Below are 19,538 nucleotides of genomic sequence, written 5' to 3' on the forward strand. Positions count from 1 at the left end.
ATCTATCCTTAATGTGGGCAAACTGTGCTCAGTCATCATTAGCCCTAAAATCAAAGATGCTATGAAACTAAAGCCCTAATTTAACTTGATTAAATTCCACACAAAATTCCTGGTAGTTTTAATGTAAAGACATGTCTAGAAATGCCTACGTTGCTTCTAGCCTCAACCAGAAAAACTAAGCATACATAGGTCAGTGAAAGCAAAGGAATGGCAGCAACAAAAATCAAGTCTATCTCCAAGTAATAAATAAAACATATAGGCTCAAAATTATAGATAAAATCTAATTTACTAAAGTGGAATAAACTGGGTGCCTGGGTGGCTCAGTGGGTTAAGCCTCTGCCTTCAGCTCAGGTCATGATCTCAGGGTCCTGGGATCGAGTCCCTAATCAGGCTCTCTGTTTGGCAGGGAGCCTGCTTTCTCTTCTCTTCCTCTCTGCCTGCCTCTCTGCCTACTTGTGATCTCTGTCAAATAAATAATCTTTAAAATGGAATAAAATGATTTATATCATTAAGGCAGAGGATTCTGGCAAATATGCTAAAATAATTGTGCCAATAAAAAGAAAAATGCCAGTGTGAACAAGTACTATCATCTCTTTGCTTCGGCTGCATATTGGAATCATCTGGAGAGCCTGGTCTGCTCCCCCACAGATCCTGATGTTATTGGGTGGCAGGACCAGGAAACTCCCCAGGTATGTCTAATCAACAGCTTGCACTAAGAGTACAAAACTAGCACTTTATCAAATACTATTACCTGATCCCACATGGGTAAAGAAATGTCCAGCAGGACTCAAGAACTTACCTTTAAGAGCTGACTGAGATAAATGCTTAGTTTAGAATTCTAGTTAGTGTCTGGTAGATGCATAGTTAGTTTAAAGCATGGAAAGAAGAAAACCATTTTCATAATACATTTCTGGAAAATGTGTGCATCATCTTGGGGGCTTGTTAAAAAATCATATTCCCCAGTTGTACCCCCAGTAGCTCTGTGGACCCCAGGTGATTCTGATATGATACATGCTTAGAGAAATACCATCAAATAATATGAGCAAAGGAAACAAACCAAAAAATTCCTAATGTCAAAATATATAAGTCAAGCAGAGAGAGTCAATTATCATATGGTTTCACTTATTTGTGGAGCATAACAAATAGCATGGAGGACATGGGGAGTTAGGAGAAGGGAGTTGGGGGAAATTGGAAGGGGAGGTGAACAATGAGAGACTATGGACTCTGAAAAACAATCTGAAGGGTTTGAAGAGGTGGGGGCGTGGGAGGTTGGGGGAACCAGGTGGTGGGTATTAGAGAGGGCACGGATTGCATGGAGCACTGGGCGTGGTACAAAAACAATGAATACTGTTATGCTGAAAACAAATAAAAAATGATTATAAAAAATTTATATATATAATTTTAAGTCTTTTTTTTTTCTTCTTTTAAGGTTGCCTTCTTGCAGACAAGGGTCTTGAGAATAAATCTGTTTGGACCGTGTAACTTCTCAGGGATCAAACCATCCATTTGATGGATGAAAGAATCATGTATATTAACTTAGGAAAGTGGCTACTACATAGCAATTAGCAAGCAATTGGGAGGCTCACAACGGAGAAAATCTACCACCAGAACTTGTGATTACAACCTACTGACTGTTGTCCCTCCCAGTTAGGGGCAATGGGCCAGCCTGTAAAAATATCTCACACACTGATGAACTCTCTTGTGTGCAAAACAATCATTTTATGTCAGCCTGCTAGGAGGGCCACTCACCTTGCATGGGTGGGGGTCCACCCCATAGGTTTCCAAAGTGTGAGCTTTCAGGAGTAAGTTAAATTCAGCAACTGGTGGGCTCTGGCCTCTAGAATCACACGACAAAAGTTTAAGGTGTTAATACAGAAGATTATAGAAATCTAGAGTCCCCTCGTTCAATAAAATGGAATATCCTACACTAAAAAACAAAAACAAAAACAAAACCCAGAGATCCCTATATAAATAATAATCAGTTACACTGATCACCATTCCTCACCATGAGGAGCTCTTTGCTAAGGAATCAGAGCTCATGTTCCCTGGCTAATTGTTCCATAAAAAACCTACGTGTACTCTGAGGACTCCAGTGACCAGTACAGTTAATCAAGGTTATCAAGTTACCAATAAGTAAAGGCTTGCAAATTCAATCTTAATATGAAATAGAACTCAGCATCTGCTCTTTTCTCCTCACTTCAAAAGACTATCCAGGGCAAAGAGCATTCCCTCTTGTTCAGGGTAGAATACGGACAATCCTGTTATGCTACCAGCAAGCCTGAACGAAGCCATTTGCACAGGAAGAACGGACAACCATTCCACTGGAAAAGGATTTCTGGACTTTGAAAGGAAATCTCAGCCACTAATCCCAGCTCTGTCCTCCAGGGTGGTAAACAAGGTCTTGGCTGCAATGAGGGGGAAAGGAGCTGCAATGCTGAGGGCTGTGAAACATTCTGAGGCTAACTTCCAAAGTAGCATCGCACAGCATTTCGAAGACTCAACTTTTGACTAAATCCCAAATGTATCTTAGAGAATCCAAACCATTCCCCAAGGATAAAGAGGTAACAATCAAGGAGAGTTTGCCAAAGAAAACAACAGGAATTTTTTTTTTATTTCCAACATGTAGAATTATATTGTAGTATTAAATCTATTTCCACCCAATCATCTGCCCATAGATGGATTCCCTCCTCTCCCCCTCAAGAGTCATCATGCTCTCAGTCAAACCAGTATTCCATCTACTTTCTCCCTAAAGGCTTTTGAGACCTTCTCTTTACACCAAGTGACTGAAATTTCACTAAAATAGGTCTGAGGCCCAAGTAAATGGATCTTGAAACCCCTAGGTCTGTCTTCCATGCCTTATAACCTTTGTTTCATTCTCTGTCTTTTTGTACTATATTCTTTTTTTTTTTTTTCAAGATTTTATTTATTTGTGAGAAAGGGCACAAGCTGGGGGTTGGGGGTGGCAGGCAGAGGGAGAAGCAGGCTCCCTGCCGAGTAAGGAACCTGACACGGGACTTGATCCCAGAACACTGGGATCATGACCTGAGCTGAAGGCAGACGCTTAACCGACTGAGTCACCCAGGCATCCGTTTTCTGAATTATTTCTTAGTTCGACTTTGCTTGTTAATTTATTCAGCTGCATGCATCTTGCTTTTCTTTCCATTTCTGAAGATTTTTTTTTTAATACCAGTTAAATATTTCATTTCCAACGTAATATCTATTTGGCTCTTGAAATAGCTGCCCATTCCTATTTCACGCAATAAATTCCTCTTGTTCCTCTGAGGAAATCCCACTTTCTTTCCTTTAAAGTCCCATTCCATTTGCTCTGTTTATGCTGCCTTCTTGGTGAGGGTCCTTTGGTTTGCTGAGTCAGAAACTCTCATTCACTGATGTTTCCTTAAGTGGTGGGTGATTCACGGATGGACATTATTTCATCCAACGTTATCTGTTTAATGCAGTGGCCTCCAGAGGTTTGTAGGGAAGGAGTGGGTGATGGGGCATGCCATCTGAGAAATGTGTGTATTAGAAACTTGATTTTAAACTGAAGGCTGTAATTCTTCTGGGTATTGCCCCCACACAGGGTACCTCCAGCTCAAGCCTGTTGTTGCTCATGAGGAAACAGAGAAAGAGGTCAAAGCTACCCAACTGAGCCAAATGCAGCTGTCCACTCACCATGATGGCCCCCTGTGCATCTGTCACCTGAAGCACCCAGAACCACTCCTACCCTACATATGTGTTCAACCTGGATGTGCTCCATCTGTTTCCCATCTTCCAGAAGACACTGCCGGACTTCTGGTCCAAAAATGGTATTCTTTCCTAAATCTGCTTTCTAGTATTTTTTTCATGATCTGCAGGGCCTTGGAGAAGGAAGAAGAGGTAGCCATACGTGCTACCTTTTTTTTTTAAAGAGGAGATAATTTTTAATCCAACCTTTACAGAACATATTTCTGAGGGAGTAACTCACACACCAGCTTTAAGAAAATAAAGTCCTCTAAAGCCTTTCGGACTTTCCTCTTTCCTAGCCTTAGTGTTAGGCTGAAGTTTCACTGTGATATATATAAAGGCAACATCTTTATTTATTCATCTTGATCAGCACTCTATGGGTCCCTTCAATACAATTCCCATCTTTCTTTGATTTTTTTTTCAAGTCGCACTCACTGTTATGATATCTCTTCTTGATACCATAACAGTAAGTTAAAAGAAGCCATCAACTATATTGAAGGAAAAGAAGAAAGGGATTTTTTTGAGTTTTCTCAATACATACAAGAATTTCTCCATAGCTCTCTTCAGTTCTAGGAGTTATATCTTACCTTTCACTGAAAGATAAATGATTAAATCCAAATATTGGGTGCTATTTCCCTCCCTGCCACACTCTCACTCACTCACCCAAACATTCATAGCACCCCCAACAAGGGACAAAGCACAGAGTTGAGCTGTAGGACACAGCATAGGACCCCCACGCTGGTGACCCTCAAAGCAGACTTTAGCCTAATGACCCAGATGGGGGCCAAAGGGAACCAGGACCAGAGCCAAAGCAGCCCAAAGCCATTGGCTCTGTTCCAGGCTAATCCTCCTGCTTGACATGAAAGGGCTCCCCTCTGGAGAGCTGGCCATTCTCCCTGGTGGTAAAAGCATCAGCACCTTTGTATAATCCACACAGTGTTTATTCTTAAAATCCCAGTTTGGTTTTAAAGCTCACCCCCTCTTTTATATTCAGTCTGGGAAAAAGTTAAACGTGAAAGATTATCATTTGGGAGTTCATACTGGAAAGCGACTACGTTTTGTTTGCCTGGGCGGTCTGAGCACATTCCCATCCTTTGTAAATCCGACAGGCATCCAGTTCCTAATCGTTAACACTCAACCACAAATGGCAGCAGGCGTGGGGTCACACAGCTCCAGAGAATGTGACACTGAAATCAAAGACATCTGTCTTTGGGACTTCTCATTCATTGGGACATCTTTGTTCATGGGGACATCTCATTCAGGGTGGGAAACGCTGAGCCCCAGTGCGGGAAAAAGTTTCAGTAACATGTACAATCAAGAAAAGGACTGGAAGAGATTATTCTGAGTGAAATAAGTTAAGCAGAGAGAGTCAATTATCATATGGTTTCACTTATTTGTGGAGCATAACAAATAGCATGGAGGACAAGGGGAGTTAGAGAGGAGAAGGGAGTTGAGGGAAATTGGAAGGGGAAGTGAACCATGAGAGACTATGGACTCTGAAAAAAAATCTGAGGGGTTCGAAGGGACAGGGGGTGGGAGGTTGGGGGAACCAGGTGGTGGGTATTGGAGAGGGCACGGATTCCATGGAGCACTGGGTGTGGTGCAAAAACAATGAATACTGTTACGCCGAAAATAAATTTAAAAAATTTAAAAAAAAAAGAAAGAAAAGGACTTCTATGTAGAATTTTTTAAAAACTCCTATAAATCGACAAACAATACAATTTTTTTAAATTTTATTTTTTATAAACATATATTTTTATCCCCAGGGGTACAAGTCTGTGAATCACCAGGTTTACACACTTCACAGCACTCACCATAGCACATACCCTACCCAATGTCCATAACCCCAACCCCCCTCTCCCAACCCGCCTCCCCCCATCAACCCTCAGTTTGTTTTATGAGATTAAGAGTCACTTACGGTTTGCCTCCCTCCCAATCCCATCTTGTTTCATTTATTCTTCTCCTACCCCTTAACCCCCCATGTTGCATCTCCTCTCCCTCATATCAGGGAGATCATATGATAGTTGTCTTTCTCCAATTGACTTATTTCGCTAAGCATGATACCCTCTACTTCCATCCACATCGTCGCAAATGGCAAGATTTCATTTCTTTTGATGGCTGAATAGTATTCCGTTGTGTATATATACCACATCTTCTTTATCCATTCGTCTGTTGAAGGACATCTAGGTTCTTTCCATAGTTTGGCTATTGTAGACATTGCTGCTATAAACATTCGGGTGCACGTGCCCCTTCAGATCACTACGTTTGTATCTTTAGGGTAAATACCCAGCAGTGCAATTGCTGGGTCATAGGGTAGTTCTATTTTCAACATTTTGAGGAACCTCCATGCTGTTTTCCAGAGTGCTTGCACCAGCTTGCATTCCCACCAACAGTGTAGGAGGGTTCCCCTTACTCTGCATCCTCGCCAGCATCTGTCATTTCCTGACCTGTTAATTTTAGCCATTCTGACTGGTGTGAGGTGGTATCTCATTGTGGTTTTGATTTGTATTTCCCTGATGCTGAGTGATATGGAGCACTTTTTCATATGTCTGTTGGCCATCTGGATGTCTTCTTTGCAGAAATGTCTGTTCATGTCTTCTGCCCATTTCTTGATTGGATTATTTGTTCTTTGGGTGTTGAGTTTGCTAAGTTCTTTATAGATTTTGGACACTAGCCCTTTATCTGATATGTCATTTGCAAATATCTTCTCCCATTCTGTCAGTTGTCTTTTGGTTTTGTTAACTGTTTCCTTTGCTGTGCAAAAGCTTTTGATCTTGATGAAATCCCAAGAGTTCATTTTTGCCCTTGCTTCCCTTGCCTTTGGCGATGTTCCTAGGAAGATGTTGCTGCGGCTGAGGTCGAAGAGGTTGCTGCCTGTGTTCTCCTCAAGGATTTGGATGAATTCCTTCCTCACATTGAGGTCCTTCATCCATTTTGAGTCTATTTTCATGTGTGGTGTAAGGAAATGATCCAATTTCATTTTTCTGCATGTGGCTGTCCAATTTTCCCAACACCATTTATTTGAATAAGCTGTCTTTTTTCCATTGGACATTCTTTCCTGCTTTGTCGAAGATTAGTTGACCATAGAGTTGAGGGTCCATTTCTGGGCTCTCTATTCTGTTCCATTGATCTATGTGTCTGTTTTTGTGCCAGTACCATGCTGTCTTGATGATGACAGCTTTGTAATAGAGCTTGAAGTCCGGAATTGTGATGCCACCAACTTTGGCTTTCTTTTTCAATATTCCTTTGGCTATTCGAGGTCTTTTCTGGTTCCATATAAATTTTAGGATTATTTGTTCCATTTCTTTGAAAAAAATGGATGGTACTTTGATAGGAATTGCATTAAATGTGTAGATTGCTTTAGGTAGCATAGACATTTTCACAATATTTATTCTTCCAATCCAGGAGCATGGAACATTTTTCCATTTCTTTGTGTCTTCCTCAATTTCTTTCATGAGTACTTTATAGTTTTCTGTGTATAGATTCTTAGCCTCTTTGGTTAGGTTTATTCCTAGGTATCTTATAGTTTTGGGTGCAATTGTAAATGGGATGGACTCCTTAATTTCTCTTTCTTCTGTCTTGTTGTTGGTGTAGAGGAATGCAACTGATTTCTGTGCATTGATTTTATATCCTGACACTTTACTGAATTCCTGTACAAGTTCTAGCAGTTTTGGAGTGGAGTCTTTTGGGTTTTCCACATATAGTATCATATCATCTGCGAAGAGTGATAGTTTGACTTCTTCTTTGCCGATTTGGATGCCTTTAATTTCCTTTTGTTGTCTGATTGCTGAGGCTAGGACTTCTAGTACTATGTTGAATAGCAGTGGTGATAACGGACATCCCTGCCGTGTTCCTGAACTTAGCGGAAAAGCTTTCAGTTTTTCTCCATTGAGAATGATATTTGCGGTGGGTTTTTCATAGATGGCTTTGATAATATTGAGGTATGTGCCGTCTATCCCTACACTTTGAAGAGTTTTGATCAGGAAGGGATGCTGTACTTTGTCAAATGCTTTTTCAGCATCTATGGAGAGTATCATATGGTTCTTGTTCTTTCTTTTATTAATGTGTTGTATCACATTGATTGATTTGCGGATGTTGAACCAACCTTGCAGCCCTGGAATAAATCCCACTTGGTCGTGGTGAATAATCCTTTTGATGTACTGTTGAATCCTATTGGCTAGTATTTTGGTGAGAATTTTCGCATCTGTGTTCATCAAAGATATTGGTCTGTAGTTCTCTTTTTTGATGGGATCCTTGTCTGGTTTTGGGATCAAGGTGATGCTGGCCTCATAAAATGAGTTTGGAAGTTTTCCTTCCATTTCTATTTTTTGGAACAGTTTCAGGAGAATAGGAATTAGTTCTTCTTTAAATGTTTGGTAGAATTCCCCCGGGAAGCTGTCTGGCCCTGGGCTTTTGTTTGTTTGGAGATTTTTGATGACTGTTTCAATCTCCTTACTGGTTATGGGTCTGTTCAGGCTTTCTATTTCTTCCTGGTTCAGTGGTGGTAGTTTATATGTCTCTAGGAATGCATCCATTTCTTCCAGATTGTCAAACTTGCTGGCGTAGAGTTGCTCATAGTATGTTCTTATAATTGTCTGTATTTCTTTGGTGTTCGTTGTGATCTCTCCTCTTTCATTCATGATTTTATTTATTTGGGTACTTTTCTTTTCTTTTTGATAAGTCTGGCCAGGGGTTTATCAATCTTATTAATTCTTTCAAAGAACCAGCTCCTAGTTTCGTTGATTTGTTCTATTGTTTTTTTGGTTTCTATTTCATTGATTTCTGCTCTGATCTTTATGATTTCTCTTCTCCTGCTGGGTTCAGGGTTTCTTTCTTGTTCTTTCTCAAGCTCCTTTAGGTGTAGGGTTAGGTTGTGTACCTGAGACCTTTCTTGTTTCTTGAGAAAGGCTTGTACCGCTATATATTTTCCTCTCAGGACTGCCTTTGTGGTGTCCCACAGATTTTGAACCGTTGTGTTTTCATTATCATTTGTTTCCATGAATTTTTTCAATTCTTCTTTAATTTCCTGGTTGACCCATTCATTCTTTAGAAGGATGCTGTTTAGTCTCCATGTATTTGGGTTCTTTCCAAATTTCCTCTTGTGATTGAGTTCTAGCTTCAGAGCATTGTGGTCTGAAAATATGCAGGGAATGATCCCGATCTTTTGATACTGGTTGAGACCTGATTTAGGACCAAGGATGTGATCTATTCTGGAGAATGTTCCATGTGCACTAGAGAAGAATGTGTATTCTTTTGCTTTGGGATGAAATGTTCTGAATATATCTGTCATGTCCATCTGGTCCAGATGGTCCAAATCTGTGTCATTTAAGGCCTTTATTTCCTTGTTGATCTTTTGCTTGGATGATCTGTCCATTTCAGTGAGGGGAGTGTTAAAGTCCCCTACGATTATTGTATTATTGTTGATGTGTTTCTTTGATTTTGTTATTAATTGGTTTATATAGTTGGCTGCTCCCACGTTAGGGGCATAGATATTTAAAATTGTTAGATCTTCTTGTTGGACAGTTCCTTTGAGTATGATATAGTGTCCTTCCTCATCTCTTATTATAGTCTTTGGCTTAAAATCTAATTGATCTGATATAAGGATTGCCACTCCTGCTTTCTTCTGATGTCCATTAGCATGGTAAATTCTTTTCCACCCCCTCACTTTAAATCTGGAGGTGTCTTCAGGTTTAAGATGAGTTTCTTGTAGGCAACATATAGATGGGTTTTGTTTTTTTATCCATTCTGATACCCTGTGTCTTTTGATTGGGGCATTTAGCCCATTAACATTCAGGGTAACTATTGAGAGATAAGAATTTAGAGCCATTGTATTGCCTGTAAGGTGACTATTATTGTATATTGTCTCTGTTCCTTTCTGATCTACTACTTTGAGACTCTCTCTTTGCTTAGAGGACCCCTTTCAATATTTCCTGTAGAGCTGGTTTGGTATTTGCAAATTCTTTCAGTTTTTGTTTGTCCTGGAAGGTTTTTATCTCTCCTTCTATTTTCAATGATAGCCTAGCTGGATATAGTATTCTTGGCTGCATGTTTTTCTCGTTTAGTGCTCTGAATATATCATGCCAGCTCTTTCTGACCTGCCAGGTCTCTGTGGATAAGTCTGCTGCCAATCTAATATTTTTACCATTGTATGTTACAGACTTCTTTTCCCGGGTTGCTTTCAGGGTTTTCTCTTTGTCACTAAGACTTGTAAATCTTACTATTAGGTGACGGGGTGTGGACCTATTCTTATTGATTTTGAGGGGGGGTTCTCTGAACCTCTTGGATTTTGATGCTTGTTCCCTTTGCCATATTGGGGAAATTCTCTCCAATAATTCTCTCCAATATACCTTCTGCTCCCCTCTCTTTTTCTTCTTCTTCTAGAATCCCAATTATTCTAATGTTGTTTCATCTTATGGTGTCACTTATCTCTCGAATTCTCCCCTCGTGGTCTAGTAGCTGTTTGTCCCTCTTTTGCTCAGCTTCTTTATTCTCTGTCATTTGGTCTTCTATATCGCTAATTCTTTCTTCTGCCTCATTTTCCCAGCAGTGAGAGCCTCCATTTTTGATTGCACCTCATTAATAGCTTTTTTGATTTCAACTTGGTTAGATTTTAGTTTTTATTTCTCCAGAAAGGGCTTTTATATCTCCCAAGAGGGTTTCTCTAATATCTTCCATGCCTTTTTCGAGCCCGGCTAGAACCTTGAGAATCGTCATTCTGAACTCTAGATCTGACATATTACCAATGTCTGTATTGATTAGGTCCCTAGCCTTTGGTACTGCCTCTTGTTCTTTTTTTTTGTGGTGAATTTTTCCGCCTTGTCATTTTGTCCAGATAAGAGTATATGAAGGAGCAAGTAAAATACTAAAAGGGTGGCAACAACCCCAGGAAAATATGCTTTAGCCAAATCAGAAGAGATCCCAAATCGTGAGGGGGGAGAAAGGGGATAAAAAGGTTCTGAAAGAAAAAAAAAAAGAAACAATTAAAAAAAGAAAACCAATAAAGAAAAAATATAAAAAGGAAAAAATATATACATATATTAGATAAACTAGTTTAAAAACGTTAAAAAAGAAAAGGGTAAAAGTTAAAAAAATTTAGCAGAAGAAGAGAAAAAAAATTGAAAAAGAAAAAAAAATTAACTGCAAGGCTAAAGAATCATGGGGAGAAAGCCATGAGTTCCGTGCTTTGCTTTCTCCTCCTCTGGAATTCCGCTGCTCTCCTTGGTATTGAAACTGCACTCCTTCGTAGGTGAACTTGGTCCTGGCTGGATTTCTTGTTGCTCTTCTGGGGGAGGGGCCTGTTGTAGTGATTCTCAAGTGTCTCTGCCCCAGGCGGAGTTGCATCACCCTTACCCGGGGCCGGGCTGAGTAATCCGCTCGGGTTTGCTTTTAGGGAGCTTTTGTTCCCTGAGCGCTTTCCGTAGAGTTCCGGAGGACGGGAATGAAGATGGCGGCCTCCCGGTCTCCGGCCCGGAGGAGCCGAGAGCCCAGGACCCCACTCCTCAGTGCACCCTCAGAGAACAGCGCCCAATTACTTCCGTCACCCTGGCCTCCGGCCGCGCTCCGAGCTGACCGAGCCTGCGACCGGTTCAAGGTAACCCCGAGCTTAGAGCTCACTCCTCGGCTCTCTGTAGCCGGCTTCCCCGTTCTAATACCTGTAATCTCTGTGACACTCAGACACCCCGATCCTTCTGTGACCCTGTGGGACCTGAGGCCACGCTGACCCGGCGCAGGCTTCACCCCGGTTAAGCCTCTGGAGCGATGTCCCTCAGCAGAACAGACTTTTTTTTTTTTTTAAACATTTTATTTATTTTTTATTTGAGAGAGAGAGAGACAGTGAGAGAGAGCATGAGCGAGGAGAAGGTCAGAGGGAGAAGCAGACTCCCCGTAGAGCTGGGAGCCCGATGCGGGACTCGATCCCGGGACTCCAGGATCATGACCCGAGCCGAAGGCAGTTGCCCAACCAACTGAGCCACCCAGGCGCCCAGCAGAACAGACTTTTAAAAGTACTGATTTTGTGCTCCGTTGCTCCGCCGCTTGCCAGGAGCCGGCCCCTCCCCCCGCGGTCTATCTTCCCATCGCTTTGGATTCACTTCTCCGCCAGTCCTACCTTTCAGAAAGTGGTTGATTTTCTGTTTCTAGAATTGCTGTTCTTCTTCTCTTCGATCTCCCATTGGATTTGTAGGTGTTTGCAATCTTTAGATAAGCTATCTAGCTGATCTCCCGCTACCTGAAGTAGTCTCAGCCTGCTACTTCTCCGCCATCTTGACCCCTCCCCAAACAATACAATTTTTAAAATATACGATTCAGAAGAAAAATCAGCACAAGACATACATAGGCACTTCATAAGATATCCCAATAGTGGACAACCATGTGAAAATGCACTTAAACTCTTTATGATCAGGAAAATGCAAATTAAAACTATGAGAAATCATTTCTACATCCATTTACATAGTCAAAATTTAAAACACTGTACCAAGCATTCATGAGGATTAGCGGCAAAACCAGCTCTTACACTACTGGGGGAGTAGCAATGCAGCAGAGCTATCTGGGAAACTGGCATTATCTATAAAAGTTCAACATGTTTACCCTATAATATGACAATTCCATTAGTAGAGTACCATATGCAACAAACTTGTGCATGTGGCACTAAGAAATATATAGAATTTTCACAGTAGTGCCATTTGTAGTAGCAAAAAATAGAAAGCCCAAATGTCTACCAACAGGAGAGGGATATACAATGGAATGCTATACAGCCATGAAATTGTGTGAGCTATACACACAAGATGGGAGACCATCACAAAAATAAAACTGAACAGAAGAGGACGGATATAATTGAATACACACTGAATGAATTCAGTTTATACTGTTTTCAAAAATGAGCAAAACACAACTAACGTGTTAAAAGTCAGAGATGTGATCACCTCTGGGGAGGAGGGAGAAGATAAATATTGAGAAGGGGCAGAAGAGAAGCTTCTGGGGTGTTACCAATTCTCCCTGATTTGGGTGGTCGATTCCCTTATGCTTGCTTTATAATAATGCATTGAGCTTTATGTTTTGTACACTTTTCTGAGTCTGTTATTCTTCAATTGTTAAGAGCTTACAAAAAAGAAAAAAGGTTATGAAGCCCTGGGGACCCTCATGAATTGTTGGTGTGAATTGGGGCAATCCCATCAGCAAACAAGCCACCACTTCCTAGAAAAGCTGACACTCCATGGCCCTCCAAATTCCACTTAGGTTCATTCTAGGCTAGGAACTCCTTTACCTACACTCCCATGAGAATTAGTCAAGAAGCCTAGAAATAACCCAAATGCCCATGAGCAGAATGGATACATAACATGTGATGTGTTCGCATCATAGAACATTCATGACACGGAAGCACAAATGAAGACCTATGGTCATACACATCCATGTGGAAAAGCCTCCAACGCCATGTTGATGGGAGCACGTGAGACGGAAGAATAGAGCAGGAGTCCATTTAGATGACTGCCAAAGCCATGCAAAAACAAACAAGGCACTACTTAGTAATAAGTATGAAGCGTATTTACAAAAGCAGAATGAGAGAATGAATAACCCCAAATTCACAATAGTGCAGAGGAGGGAAGAGGGTGATCTGGGAGGGACGCACAGGAGACTTCCGAGCATCTGGTGATATTCTAATTCATAAGCAGAGTCAAGGGGTCATGGGCGTGTTTTCAACTATTCTTTAAATTACATATGTTGTATATACTCACATATATATATATATATATATATATATATATATATATATATATGTATATATATAAAATATTATATATTTTCAGTGATTAAAAGAGGAGCAATTCCTGCCTTTTTAATAAAAGAATTACTGGATAAAATATTGTACAGTCCAAAAACACTGCTGAACTAAACAGGATTGGCCAGGAACCTCACAGATATGCATGCAGGGCTCCTTGTTACTCAACTCTACTGTTCTGAGCAACAAATAATCATTTTCGTTGTCAAACAATGTATGTATTCTGTCACTTGATATTCATAAAGGAGAAATCCTTATCCTCCTTTTGTAGATGAGGATTCCAATACTCAAAGGAAAAGTAACTTGCTCAAAGTTACTTGGCTAGTAAGTGCAGTAGTGAGGTTCAAATCCAAGTCTGCTTGGTTCCAAAGCACTACTCTATGCTCGCTCCACCATCACTACCCCCAAGATACTGTTAAGGGCCATGTGCCTGCCCTCTTACATGGCAGAGCATATCAAAATGACATGGCTTATCAGGTCTTAGAAAGAGCCTCTTTCAGCTTCTAAACATTGTATCTTATCAGTGATGAGGCAATCCACCCCAGGTACCTCATACTCACACCTTATGGGAGAGCAGTGAGGTCTCGATTGATCCCCAGACTAAAACCCACAGGCTAAATCCTGTCCACCAACAGGTTTCGCACAACCCTTGAGCTGAGATTGGTTTTCCATGTTTAAATGGTTTAAAACCAGGGCACCTGGGTGGCTCATTGTGTTAAGCCTCTGCCTTCGGCTCAGGTCATGGTCTCGGGGTCTTGGGATCGAGCCCCGCCTTTGGCTCTCTGCTCAGCAGAGAGCCTGCCTCCACCCCTCTCTCTGCCTGCCTCTCTGCCTACTTGTATTCTCTGTCTCTGTGTCAAATAAAATCTTTAAAAAAAAAAAAGGTTTAAAACAATCAAACAAAGAATAGTAATGTTATGACCCATGAAAATTATAGGGCATTCAAATTTCAGGACCAATAATTCTTTACTTTTTAAGATTTTATTTATTTATTTGACAGAGATCATAAGTAGGCAGAGAGGCAGGCAGAGAGAGAGAGGAGGACGCAGGCTCCCCGCTGAGCAGAGAGCCCGATGTAGGGCTTGATCCCAGGACCCTGGGATCATGACCTAGAACCAAAGGCAGAGGCTTTAACCCACTGAGCCACCCAGGCGCCCCAGGACCAATAAGTTCTTATTGGAACACGGCCACACCCATCTATTTGTGTACTGTCTACAGAAGCCATCATGCTCCAGTGGCAAGACTGAGTAGCTGCAACAGAAATCCTATGTTCTGCACAGCCTAAAGTATTTATTAAGTAGCCTAGTGTAGAAAAAGTTTGCTGAAACCTGATTTAGGAACTGCACACAGGAATAGAGAACTGCTAAAGCTACAGCTCCTTGATTCTATAAAATGAAGATACAAATAGTACCTACCTTGGAGATTCGGTGTATAGAGTAAGCAGCTGACAGATGAAAAGCCATTAGACTACTGCCTAGCACAGAGAGTGGTCTCTACTCACCCTCAGAACAGCATTTGTTCCCCTACTAACCCTGCATGTGACTGAGATCAGAATTACGATGTTGGGGGAAATGTCAGGAAGCATGTCAAGACATTCATAGCAAAGCAAAGACCCCTCTTTCAAATAAAAGTCCTCAAATTGTAATCCTTTGCCTTGGGTTTGACTGCAGATCTCCAACAGCTAAGCACTGAAAAGACTTCATCTAAGAGGTCACACAGAAAGAAAGGCCAACTACAAATGTTCATTGTAGGAAAAGGGTTCAAAACCAACGGAGGAAATGTAGAGACACCAATGGCACTAGAAACTTGAGTCTCCCCGACTCACCGAGAAAGAAACCATTTAATGATCAGGTTTTCACGAAGACACTAAGGCCAATTAAACATTTTTTTATTGTTTGTTTGCCCCCTCAGGCTCCCATTGGACATTTGTTTGTGGCAAAAACTCTGTTTGGTGACAGAAAATAATGATTTTCTATCCTCTAAATCTTGCACCGGGAGCTGTTCTACAAAGATTAATAGTGTCTCTAATGAGACATTTTGATGTAAAGACCAGGGATTACTTGAATTCTTTAAGAGCTAACCATTCTCTAAAAATATACTTTTCTAATAAATTCGGTGAGGTTGAGCAATCACGTTGGCCTTCTGCCTATCTGGTATCCTTTTTGCCAAAAAAGGATACTCTTTTACTGATCTTCCCTTAGCATACCATTACATGGACTACAAAAATGTACAGCATCCGAAGAATGAGTGCAAATCTTTAGTTAGCATTAATCGTGCACATCCTTCGTGTACATTGATTAAATGAGGTGTGCATCTTGCCAGCAAGGACCTGGATTGCTTGGAACAGGGTTGGCAGGAAAGGGTGGATTTGGTTTCACCTAATCCATTTGGGTCTTCGCGTTGCTGAATTAAACTCAGCAAAGCATAACTCCCAACCTGAGTGGGTTGGGTTTTGCTGTAACTTGTTTGCATCTTCTTAGATGTAGCTCAGTTGCAGCTTTAGTTAGATTCTACTCAGCACTGGCTTCAAAGGCTCGAGAATGCTCTCGGAACTGACCCCTGAGCAGGGGCTGGGATCTTAGCATCCATTAGACTCTGGAGAGTTCTCTACGCTTTTCCACCTTGATCTCAAGTTTTTCGGTTTCAAGGAATCTTCTTTGCTCTCCAGTCCTGTCTCTGGCTCTCAGTACTTTGGAAGGACCACCCTGTGGTCCTTTCCCTGATGTTGGCGAGAGCTACCCTACCCTGGCTGAAAGTCTGGAGTGTCTTGGAGGAATCTCACTCAGCTCTCCAGCCCTGTCTGACTTTTTCCCTCTTCTCTTGAAGGCCTAGGACCAAAGGGTGGTGGGAATGTGCAACTCACTCTGCAGCTGGAGTCCTTGGATCCCAACAGTTAAGTCAGCCCACTCATGGCCATCGAAAGCTTGCTGAAGACTTGACTAGTTCGTCTTGATCCCACCCATGGCATACTCCACCTCCTCCTCCCACACCATCAGAAGTGAAACCAAGTGCAGGTGTCCACTGTCTTAGGAAAGACATTCTGGATTTCAGTCTTTAAGATTTCTTTGTTCTCAGATTGGTTTCAAAACTAAGATTCTGTAGTCTGTGTAGCTTGTTGCATTATCTTGGTGTTGGGGGAGTTGAATGTCTCAGGCTTGTCTGCATCCTAACTAGGAGAGTCTCCGGTCTGTCATTTCTAATTGTTTAGAGAGGAACAGGATCTCTTACAAGTGCCTTAGGGATCATTAGGTACCATCCCTAGGAGAGCATTTGCCAGAATGCTACATAATCTCGGTAACTGCCATGCTATGAGGGAGAGAGTGGTAATGCCCTGGGGCAGACAAGGACAAGTCTTGCAGGAGAGCAGTCACTTAGGAAGGTATCAGGGCATTACACAGGAAAACACAGATTTCAGGTCAAGGGCTGTTGCTTCCTAATTGTAAGGGCCTTGGGTAAATTAATTTCTCAGGCATCTGATTCTTACTGGTCCAAGAAGGTAGTCCCGAACTCAATACCAATGGAGGCAGAAGGTGGCCAAGCAGGAATGGTGGCAATTTGGAGAGCAAGTGAGTCTCTTACAGAGCACTGTGGCTTAGCTCTAGCTGAGTGCTACCACATAGGGGAAGGCCTAGGGTTACCAAATATCAATGCAAGAGAAGCTGGAACTTTCTGGCAATTGATTCCATTTTTTAAGAACTTATTTGTCCCAAAGAACATATATCTGGGACACCATGTAATTCAACGACTGTCATTTTATAATCCCTGCTTTGGACTCCAAGAGTCCCCTAAGTGTAATAATTGGGTGTCAAGTTTTTGGCTTTTGGCTGGTGACCTATGGGTATTCAAAGGCTCTGGGTGGCAGCTGTAGCTGTGTATGACTAATGAAAATTAGGAAGCAAATTAATTGTTACTTTGTGAGTACTGTCTTTTAGATAAAATCTTTCAAAACATGAGGTCATGGGGGAGTATCCATGAGGAAGGGGATCCCAGCTTGGTGGTAGAGTTCAGGATCAGTGGGCTAGGTCACTCATTACTTCCACAGTTCCTGACACCTAATCCATTTGGGCCTTTTAATAAATTCTTGTTACATGAACAGATTAACAAATGGTTGTATGGATGAATCATGAATGGGTGCATGGATGGAAGGACAAACGGACAGGTGCAGGGATGTACGGATGAGTCATGAATGGGTGCCTGGACAGAGGGCTGGATGGCTGGATACACTGTTATAAGTTCACCTAAAGTTCAAAAAGGTTTTGACTGGGACGCCTGGGTGGCTCAGTTGGTTAAGCAGCTGCCTTCGGCTCAGGTCATGATCCCAGCGTCCTGGGATCGAGTCCCACATCGGGCTCCTTGCTTGGCGGGGAGCCTGCTTCTCCCTCTGCCTCTGCCTGCCATTCTGTCCGCCTGTGCTCGCTCTCTCTCTCTCTCTCTCTCTCTCTCTGACAAATAAATAAAATCTTAAAAAAAAAAAAAAAGGTTTTGACTATGTGTAATTCACATGTCAGATGTGATCAAAAGATATATTAAGTCATGGCTGATTCAAGCTATCAGTACTAACCCTCCCCCTTTCTTCAAAGCCATGTGGCACTTTGGTGACACTGCTCATCCTCCTCTCAAGTCGCTCTAGACAGATTTTACCTTTATAAAAGCTCTGATGGCTTGGGTGCATACGCAAGTTGCCCCTGGCCCAACCCTCCCCAGAATGTCCTTGATTCCAGGTCACATAATACAAGGATTCAGGTTTTATAGGAGGAGCATGTGATGCCAAGTAATTCTCTCTTCCAAATCCTATGCCAAGTAACAACAGAGAATGGAAATTGTTTTGACAGCCCACCAGAAAGAGAGAGAGAGAGAGAAAGAGAGAGAGGTTGATTCTGGGGTTTTAAAATGAGAAACTTGATGGAATGTCTGGGTGGCTCAGTAGGTTAAGCATCTGACTTTGGCTCGGGTCGTGACCTCAAGGTCTTGGGATTGAGTCCCGCATCTGGCTCCTTGCTCAGCGGGGAGCCTGCTTCTCCCTCTGCCTGCCTCTCCCCCCTGCTTATGCTCTGTCTCTCTGACAAATAAATAAATAAAATCTTTTTAAAAAATAAAATAAAATGAGGGACTTGAGAAGGGAAAGGTCACACGAAGCGGGGAGTAGAAATGATCGGAAGCACATCTCCAGAAAGATGAGAAGTTGTAAAGTCATCTGATCTTTCCCATTTTCCTTTCACACAATAAACGATCTTCCCAAAACTGCACAAAAACTTTTCCTAAGGGGGCTCTTGTGATTTGTCAGTCAGAAGCGCGGGTCGGAGGGTATTGATCATAGCAGGTCACTTATCTCTAGAAAGCTAGACATTTTTGAAACTATATATCCTTGCCAGGATGCACATGATCTCCAGAGAATGCAAATTTGGAGAAATAAAAAGATAATGACTCTGTTTAAAACCCACTCAGTATCATTATTGCTTCCAGCACAAGCCTCACTGCATCAGATCATTATGATTGCAGCTAATTGGATTATTTTTCTGCTAGTTAAGGGCAAAGAATATGCTTCTTCAAGACCAGTTCACCCCCGAATGAGATTTCTGAATATTTGAAAGCTGATGACCGGTGGCTGAAGCTAGTCCAAATGTCTTTGCCTCTAAAGAGAAACTTGGTGAACTGGAATTGAGAAAACCAGCTGAGTAGAAACTCTAGGAAAACCTCCAGAGAGGCTTCTCAGCATTCCTAAAAGTGAAATCACTCATATTCTTGATCTTCAACCCCCTTTGGGGACCCTCAGGACTAATGGAATGGATATTCCTTTCTAACTCCCATGGTCATGGTTAAAGCTCTGTGGAAAACAGTAACCAGGACTGTCAAAATAAGAGACGGTCACACCCCTAGGGATTGTGGCAACAGCCTCTTCCAGCCACCAGAGGGCTCTGGAAGGAGGAAAAACCTGTTTCCAAGCTGTCCCCATGCTGGGGCCTCATCTCTCTGTACCAAACTCAAATGAAATCTGTGAATTATAAGACTCTTTCTTCTACATTGTCTTAAAAACAAATAT

The 19,538-nt window shown here is 41.8% G+C and overlaps 1 protein-coding gene across 2 annotated transcripts in view; it reads right to left on the reverse strand.

The window, feature by feature from the left end:
• The window catches only part of FRMD3 (FERM domain containing 3), a 312,093-nt gene that overhangs the window by 91,575 nt on the left and 200,980 nt on the right, over positions 1 to 19,538 (reverse strand). For both annotated transcript variants that reach the window (XM_047698971.1, XM_047698969.1), the window contains exon 7: positions 1,750 to 1,837. In XM_047698971.1, the coding sequence (XP_047554927.1) occupies positions 1,750 to 1,837 (88 nt within the window). The remainder of the gene's footprint in view (positions 1 to 1,749; positions 1,838 to 19,538) is intronic.

The sequence above is a fragment of the Lutra lutra genome, chromosome 13, assembly GCF_902655055.1.
Source record: "Lutra lutra chromosome 13, mLutLut1.2, whole genome shotgun sequence".
Taxonomy (NCBI): Eukaryota; Metazoa; Chordata; class Mammalia; order Carnivora; family Mustelidae; genus Lutra; species Lutra lutra.